The 9,617-nt window shown below is 37.2% G+C and overlaps 1 protein-coding gene across 1 annotated transcript in view; it reads left to right on the top strand.

Annotated features, from left to right (window-relative positions):
* Positions 1 to 3,381, top strand: part of RTKN2 (rhotekin 2) — a 32,559-nt gene extending 29,178 nt beyond the window's left edge. Inside the window, exons 11-12 of the mRNA XM_074875670.1 lie at positions 872 to 979; positions 2,504 to 3,381. Of these exons, the coding sequence (XP_074731771.1) occupies positions 872 to 979; positions 2,504 to 3,054 (659 nt within the window). The 3' untranslated portion in view covers positions 3,055 to 3,381. The remainder of the gene's footprint in view (positions 1 to 871; positions 980 to 2,503) is intronic.
* The last annotated feature ends 6,236 nt before the right edge of the window (positions 3,382 to 9,617 follow it).

Raw genomic sequence — 9,617 nt, forward strand, 5'->3', positions numbered from 1 at the left:
TTGTGGAAAGTCGCTATTGTAGTTCGTATTTCTAGTACTTTCTAGCTCTGATTTACAATAAGAAAAGGCTCTATCAATTAAAGAAACACACCAAGCAAAAACTAGGGCATCCTCTTTAAATTAGCGTAGAGAGGGGTAAAAGAACTACTTCTTATTCATTATAGATAGAATACCCATGGATTTTTTGAGACATTTTCCTTAGGTTCAGAAAAAAATGGGTCACTTGGCATTTAAATGCCTTTTTTCTTCCCTGGTTCTAAAATTCTCTTAAAATTAATGTGCTCAGAAAACTTGGAATGATTGGTATGAACAAAGTAATTTTACTGTGTCTTGTTTTCCTTAAGGTCAAAATCTATTAATAGAAAAAGAGGTTTCCTTGTCTGCTAACGGATAAAAGGCAAGTTATCCTCTATTAAAGACAGAACATTCCTTTACTGTAACATTGTAACATAGTTGTATAACATCCAGTTTGGAGTATATTGGCTGTGGTCCCCAATAACTTCATGAAGCTTCCCTAACCTTAAATTATTACTTTTTTTAGGGTTTTTTTTCTTTTTTTGTGATGAATTTATAGTGTGTTTGGGGATTTGAAGGCAAATTATGATATTTAACCTTCATAGTATAACAGTACTACTGGGATGCTTAAATTAAAGGTATGACCTTTATTTTATGGTCACCTTATGACCTTTTTGCTGAGAGAATGAGTACAGAGTTGAAAATACGAATACATCCTGAGCATTCCTGCTAAACAAAAGTAAATGCTTACTGTTTAGCATTGCTTTGGAGATAGTTTCCTAACACAACCTAATAACTTCAATTTTTTCAAGCTGAAGTGTTTAAGTTCCAGTCATTGTTCTCTTTTCTCTCTCAGGCCAGTGGAAACATTGCTGTGAAGAATTTATGAAAATTGAGATTATGTCACCACGGAAACCACCTTTGTTCTTGACAAAAGAAGCGACCTCCGTCTACCATGATATGAGTAAGTGGGATTTGTCTTTTCAAGTTGCAGGGTAACAGAAACAACATTGTCTGTATTCAGATGGCTTCTGGTGTTGATGTTGAAACACTGAGTTTTTCAAGGACAATTCAGACAATGAAAGAGCAACATAATTGCATACCAAGGAGTTCATATTAAATCTGAATTTGTAATAGCACAAATAATGAATACATTTTTATACCTTGAGCCAAAAAATCTGCAATCTGAACTGTAACTAGGGAGCCCTGAACGCATTCAAAAAAGCTGTCACTAGAAATAAACACTCATCATAAGAGTCGTATAAAGCTCAGGAAACGTAAAGGTAAAATAGTCCAGTCTGCAAACCAATAATGTCTTTAACTAGTTGCATGAAATTAATTTGCTGTTCTATAAGCTATTTAAAGGCTTACCTAACATAACTTACCTAATTGTTTGGTCTTTGGTAATGATGTCGAAAAATATGCATGGAAAATCTAGCTAGCATGTATTTGAGACTTGGTTTTTTTACAGAGCAAAATGGTATGCAGCAGGATTATTTTAATAGTTTCATTACAGAAATAATATTTACAGACTAGAAAAAGTAGGTCACTTTGTTTTAATGGATCCAATGCAGTATTGGCTGAGAAACACTGTACAACTATAAATGCCTGACTGCTTGCTACTTGAGATTGGAACTGTGAAGATGCTCAAAATGCCATGTGGGTCATTGAGTTACCGTGCATCAGAGCACCGAACAGTCAAGAGAGTCCTATCTAAGCTATGAATGCGGAGCAGAAAGGCAGTAAATCAACTATATAGAAGTTTTACGAAGGTAACACGGTAGCATAATTCTACTGATATTCAAGTACATCAGTGAGGAGCAGAACACAAACTCTGTTTCACTCCTAATGTACCAGGTTTTTTTCCTGCTTATTTATAGTATTCATAGGTAAAACCCTGTGTTTAAAAATGTGATGAAAATCATTAATGTGTGGCATGCAATAGAAAAGATATTGCTGCTGTTTGAAGCTAGTATTACTGCAGTATACATAGAAAACTCAGAATGAGGGATAAGAAATGGGGCAAGACAGTCTTAAAGCACATAAAGAAAAATGATATATGTAAAGATGTCCCATTTTCTGCAGGCTGGAAGCACAAGAATTTTTAGTCATAGACTTTCATGGGCCTTCTGTGAAACAAAAATTTCAAAGCACTATACAACAAAATATGTTTAATATCTAATACATATAGGTTTCCTAGTAGTACATTATTTTTTCTACTTTTACTTGGAAAGAAATATCAATGCCTACCCTGTTGCCTCAATGCCAGCTGTCACAGAAACTGTTCCCTCCTGTCACCTCAGTTCTCTCTTTGAAAGCATATGTAATCTTTTTCCATTTCAGCCATTAATACTCTTAATAGTAGTCCAGACTTCATGAGACATAGTTAATACGGTTTTGTATTCTGAATAGTAATAACAAAATAGTTAGCAGTAAAATCGTTGGTAGCATTTTAATCTGAGTTAATTGCTGTCCCTTAAAATTACAGGCATTGATTCTCCAGTGAAACATGAGGGCTTAGCTGATATCATACAAAGAAAAATCGAAGAGAGTGATGGTGAGTTCCTTCTTGGCCAGCAAAAAGATTCTGCTTCTTCCCTATGGGCTTCACTCTTTGATGGATCTCATGAGATGGTTGTTCAGAAAAACATGCATCTGAGCCCGAAAAGAGATACTACAAGTCCTAATGAGAGCAGAGGAAAGAAAAGAAGAGCTCCGCCTCCACCCTCCGATAAGCCACCATACAGTGCAAAAGCACAGGTGAACACAGAGCAATTGGGCAAAGAAAACTGGGAGAAGTCTGACCGTACATCTGCTAGTAGTTTTTCCTTTGATTCAAAGTTACCTACAAAAATGCAGCAGCTGACACCCATTGCTGCTCCTCGCAAAATTGGTCCCTGTAGAAAAAGCAGTTTAGCTGGCCACGGGAATCTCATTTCGTTGGTTAACAAGACCGAGTCTGAAACCAAACCAGTACCAACCCCTAGACAGAAGTGCATCACGGAAATGCTAGACCCTAGATCATGGTTGCAGCCATAGACATTATAATTAGCTCAGAAGAGTCCCTGGAATTTTAAGTTTCTCAGCCTTCTACTGTAACTCTTGGGTAAAAATAGATTTTAGCATATAGCTTATAAGTATTGAGGCTAAAGGTTTTTTTCTTTTAGCCAGGGCATTACCACTAGCTGCAGTCTCGGCTGTACTCATTACTGCCAACATCTAAATAATTGCACTAGTAACAGGGGGAGTTATCTCTGTCTGAAATAATCGTGCTACTTCTGAAAAGAGTGGTTCAGTCCTCTCCCCTTGAAAAACCGGCAGTGTTCAGGGTAACTTGGTGTCCTGGCAGCAGGGATGTTACCATTGCCTTCTACCAGTCCCTCAGCCCCTCCGCAGCTCAGACTAGTTCAAGTGGGAATTTCACACGAATCTTGCAAAGCTGACTTTCTTGGGCTCCATGCTTGGCTTCACCTAAAATATTCTTATCTCTCCTTCACTGTTTGGGAACCACTGCTTATAAGGTAACATTTGTCGTGCTCTTCTGAATGGCTCTATAACTCTGTATAGATTTCTGAAGCAGTTCTATCCAATTTAGTGTGGGATCTCCTAAGTTCTTGCTGGTGCGTGCACTGTCCAAATGGACCAGGATTATCTGTGTATGATCAAGAATGTGATCCATTGCTGCTGCTTATTTCGGACTCACATGAACATTTAAAAGCAGTACTGCGTATGAATGCCTAGTCAAGATTTCATTATGGTTGTTTTTTCTAACGAATGGGGCTCTGTAGCACTTTTCCTTTGTAGAGCCTCTCGGCTGTTCCTGCTAGGTAGGTAGCTGGTTTGTAAACACAGCAGTGGTACTCATAAACAAATAGGGAGTTTTCACCACTTGTTCTTTCTGAAATAGCAGAAAATAAGTACTTGAGGTGAAAATATTGAACTTTGATATTCTTTCATCAGACTGTTCACTATTTTTGTAGGAAGCATGGATTATTGGGGTTCCTGTGGCACCTCCAAAACGTATGTTACATACAGAAAAGACTCTGTTCTGGATCCACAGCTTAAATATCCAACCCTTTCCTTGGTTGCTGCATTTATCTCAGATGCTGGAACTGATCCAAGAGCAAAGGTCTGCTTCTCCCTCTAGAGCCTTGGTATTCAGACCTGTGTTGAGAGAGTCATATCAGCAACTGTATACATACAGTTCATTAATTTTTTTTTTTAATTTTTTTTTTCCCAAAAGTGTGGATGGCTTTGGAAGCTTTACCATTTCTCCAGAAGATATTGTGTGCATGGTTGGTTGGTTTGCTTTATCTATTTTTTGTCTTCTGCTAAGCTCTTGGATGCGCAGCTGTAAAGGTATCTGCTGAATTCCCTCAGTAGTTCATTGGCTATTTGGGATGGGGTTTGAGAGGCAGGTTTCATTTACAAATCCTTTTGCAGGATTAGAGCCCTTTGTTTCTAGAATGTCCTTGTTCATTCTTCGTTTAATCACATTCCATTTTCCCTCTGAAACAACCATAATCATTCTTACAATAAATCATGCTGTTACTTAAGTGGATGGTTTGTGAATGGTTTATAAATAGGAACAGAAAAACTGAAGAATAACTACATGATTATGTAAATCAGACACAGTTGACTAAGTGGACTGTGCAACTGAACAAGAAATAGGAAAAATAAACAGGGGGGAAAAAAGCATATTTTCCAAAATGCAGCTGCAGTTTACTTAGCTTTAAATCTAGCCTTAAATGTTACTGTGCTCTGGAAAGAAAGAATACCTTTTTCTTCGTAACCTCCTTCCATTTAGTTGTTATATATTTATGAGATTTATTTTGAAATATAAGGCAAGAAGGCACCATAATGAGGATTTATTTTTAAATTCAACAGGCCATTGAATTTCAACGAGCAGTTTCTCTACTAAATTCAGTGGCTTTGTTTTGAACTGAACATACATATTTTAGGAAGGCATTTAATATTAATTTAAAGTCAAGTGATGAGAATTCACTCATACCTCCTGTTGCAATAGTTAATTACCCAGGTACATTTTTTGCTTGATTTTCTATTTGCATTTCTAGCTCCACCTTAAGTTATTTTGGTCTTTTTATGCATTTGATTGCTTATATTGATCTCTGTAGTATCAGTTTTTCTAATTGCTTGTGTGTAGTTATAAATCATGATTATGTCCCTTTTAACCTTTTCTCTGATGAGATGTACTGAATTCCTTAACTTTCTTATGGCAGTGAGTGTTATCCAAGACTAATTAATCTTCACGTTCTTCTCTGTACTTCTCATGTATTGAAATATTTTTAAGTGTGACATCTGAATTAGATGCCACATGTCAATAGCGATCCATCAGGACTATATAAAGACATAACGTGCTCCTCTTACTCTGATTAATATCTCCCTCCCCTCTTTCCTCAAAAATTGTATTATCCTTTTTTTGTGGAAGCATTACCTTGGATGCTGACTTTTATGGCTCAAGTCCTCTTCAGAGTCTTTTTCAAGAATGCGGTACATCATCCTCTTATTATCCTACTTATTTTTTCTTAGAAATATACACTGTATTTTACCAGCATTAAAATACTGCTCATGAAGTGATCCAGATTGCTCTGTATAACTGACCTGTCCTCATTCTTTACTACTCCAGCAGTCTGCGTGTCCTTTGCAAATTTATTGCAAGTGATTTTTACAGTTTCTTCCAGATCATTGATTTTTAAAATTGAATGCAAGGCAAGGTTTGTAGAGAGAGGTGATAAGTTTTTATTACATCAGTGACATGGGTAGGGGGGTGGGGAAAAGCAAACAGACAGGCCATTGAGTTTGTGTCCTTTTTTCCCAGAGCCTTTAAAAGATTGAGTAAGATGGAAAACAACTATACTTCTTGCGATTCCCTATTAATACTGCATTTTGAAATTAGTTTTCTGTCTTCAACGTAACATTCTATATTGATTTGATCTAGTACTGATATTTTAAAGAAAATGACATGTTCATCTGGTTTTCAGTAGGTGACTTAGGGTTCTTATGGGTAACACCTCAGTGCAGCTCTCTTTGCAAGCCGAGCTTACTATATCAAAGAGTAAAATGCAACCTGTTGTTCAAGACCTATTCTCCATGAAGCTGTGTTAATTGACATTTTATATCTATCCTTAAATTACACTCAAATGAGCCAGTTCACTATATTGTCCTGATCACCACTAAGCAAACTAGGCCATTAACTACCCTGGTCATCCTGCTTCATAACAACAGTGTTGTTCTTATGGTCCTGTAAAACGTCATGGCAGTGTTGAGCCTTGTTTAACTCCTTGAACATTTTTAGGCTTCTACAGCTGGAAAAGCTTCTGCTACCAAATGTAATTTCGGTTATTTTAAACACCCACTATATAATCCCTATTATGAAGCATCAGTTGACCTCAGGTTTTATTGTTACTAAGTTAAGTCTTTTTTTCCCCCCCCTTCTGTATTGCCATGTATTATTGCCTTTGCATCTTCTGTTAAGCAAGTTGGTTTCATTGATAAAAACTGCAGGCTACCAGCAAACGCTGATCTTGGCTATACAGAAAAGTCAGTTGTTGGAAATACATTTGTACTCAGCTTTTGTCTACACAGGAGAACATAAATATTAGTCGTAAAAACAGAGCACAATTTTAGGAGTATAATTAGAAGATGTATCTCAGAGGAAAACTGATATTTTTTTGGCTTTTCCATAAGGTGACAAGTTGTAATACTTTATTATTTTATTACTTATCTTTGCATAGGCTTGTTCAGAAATTTTTTTTCTCCAGTTTTCCAGATTATAATGAGGATGAATATTCAAAACAGGAATGAAGTCCAATAAATTGGTTGTACTCAAGCACTCTAATAGTAGGAAGCCAGCTATGTCGCAGTGTGGTACAGTGATGTTTCAGACCTTGAATGGATTCACTTCCCAGGCCGTGGGGCTTTAAGGACCACCCGAGGCGGTCGCTGAAGCCTGTCTGTTGGTAGTGCATGGGGCTGGGGAGCTGTTAGCTTTCGTCCTTCAAAGTGGAGGTGAGGGGGAGTCGAGAGGCAGAAGGCAGCCTGTTCCTTACGGGATGAGGTGGAAACAGTTTAACTGCTGCTTCTGGGCACTAAAAGAAAATGTACCCATTAAGCCATCTTATCAGTTACATTCAGTCATGAGGGTGCTTTAATTGCATGACTCAAAATATCAGTGATCAAAAACCAAAAGTCATTTGATTAGCATCTATAAACAATGCTGAAATAGGAAATATTTCAAAAAGCATGGGTGACACTAGCTGGCCTCCTGCTGGAACGAGGCTTGGCAGACAGCAGGAGGCCTGTGGCTTCTCCCAGCCCTTGCGTCCCCTTGCCCCCTGTTCACATTTGTGCAGGCAGGTCGGTGTGCTGCTGCCTGGCAGTGGAGTCCATGGAAAAACTGCTTGTTCAGAGACACTGCACCCAGAATGAACAGCTCAAACTACCCGGTGTAGCACGGTGAAGACATTGGTGGCGTCTGCTACTGCTGAACTACACACATGATTAGGTACTTTTCTGAGGAATATGTCAGGCCTGCTCTGAAAATCATACCTGCTTGTTTGCTGCTGGGATGAATTAATTGCTGCTTAAAAGCAGAAGTAGTGGGATTGTGGTCTTGAAGTCAGAAGGAGGCAATAGTCAACCTGAACTCTTCTTTTAGGTAGTACAACTTGAAAGCAATTGCTAGTCCAAACTTGAATATAAATTTCACAGAACACGAACAACTTTTGAAATATCGACTGAACAAAGACTTAATTTAGTAACTTCTTATATTACACCTAATGTCTTCAGCTATTCACTTGGTCTTATAATGGTAGATCGTACCTTTTGCCATTTTAAAGACATTAGCTTAAAATGTTTACAGTTTTACTAGTATTGTGATTTTATTTTTTTCTGTGGTAATTATAGTAATAGTTATTTTACGGTGCTTTGTACATATTTGGAAATACTGTCCTAGTATTCTGAGTTGATCTGTAATTAATGTAGATTGCCATAATAGAAAAATGCAGATTTCAACACTAATGTATTGTGAAATGTTAGAACTGAAATCTTTTTTTGCTGCTAACATAGTGTATTTCTGTTAAAATATGCAAGCAAAATTAAAAACATTTCTAGAGTAAAAGGGTTTTGGTGTAATTTTCTTCAATCTAGAACTACATTAAGCGTTACTTCAGTTTATAAACCATGGGTGATGGCTGCTGTAAAATCAGAGAATTTATGGGTAGCTACTTTTCTACTGGGCCTGCTGAATGCATCCCTCTGGGCTCGTACTGACAATAGCAAACAGTATTGGCCTCAGTTTGCTGAACTAGAGAAAGGGAGAAAAAAACATTTGACAGCTAGCACTGATTGCTCAACTAGTTGTCTGATGTATCCAACAGATCTTTACACACTTTACACACTTTTACAGAGTATGTAAAGTTAGAAATGTTACCCAAGATGCACCTTGTTTCCACAAATGTGCCCGAACGTTTTGTTTTAGGTGCTACCTTACTTCTCATAGTCTTGCAAGAAAACGTGTCGTGAAGCAGTTTTACATCACTCCGTCTGCTTTGTAAGGAGACTTCATGAATGAGTCACTGACAGTACTAACACCATCCATTAATTTTTTTCTTTCATAGGCAGCCTTGTGCTGAAGGGGAACTCCTATTCACCTCACTGGCTAGAGTGTGGTGTAGTGCTGCTAATTTAAAGTTAACTGTGCCACTCAAGTAAAGTGTTCTTTTGGCCCAATTATTGTAAAAGAACTGTAATAAACGTAGAGCGAATTGTTAGACATTTTAATTTTAGAATATTTGACTGATTTAAGAGTCCATGAAAAAAACAAAAGTGTGATTGATAATTGCAAGGCAAGCCAGTGAAGCTTGAGTGATTTAATGAAAATCATGCTGCAGCTAAAGTTGCTGCAGTTTCCTTTAAGGGATCTTAGTAAAGTAAGATATGATGATCTCTTCATATAGCCATTAGCAAATGGTTATACTGTCATCTTTCCATATATGTATTATATATTCACAGAAAAATCTGTTTGTGAGGCATCAAAATAAATTGCTTTTCATGGGGAAAAAACAGTCTTTCAAGATTTTTATATCAAGATAGCTTTCTAAATGTTCCTTATGTACCTCCCCAAAGGGAGAAAAATTATAGTAACTAGTGAAGTGTCTTTTATTCTTTTAAGGCTTTTCTTCACATTTCTATAAGCTTCTTCCAAAATAGTTACAAAAGAATATAATTTATAATACACATTGTCTCACCTGAGGGTTTTTTTGGATATTGTTCAGTGTCACCTGTGTCAGAAGGTGGTACAGGAATCCTGTGGAGGAAGTTGTGGACTTGTGTTTCGTACACAGACAGCTTCTTCCTAGCCCTTAGTAACTGCAGGCTCTTTTATATGCAGATGTGGGAAGCCTTTTATCCTGTCAAAGTTTTGCTGCATGTCTGTCTCTGGACATGAATTCATAGTGGCAGTTAAAAGTAAAAAATTGTATTTAAATTTTGGCATCGCTGTTGCCTTGTAGAACTTGCAGTTTGGTGATGTGCCACAACAGTTTTCTTTCCAAACTTTAAAATGTTTATATTTTCTTTTG

This window comes from Strix uralensis, chromosome 7, assembly GCF_047716275.1.
Source record: "Strix uralensis isolate ZFMK-TIS-50842 chromosome 7, bStrUra1, whole genome shotgun sequence".
NCBI lineage: Eukaryota > Metazoa > Chordata > Aves > Strigiformes > Strigidae > Strix > Strix uralensis.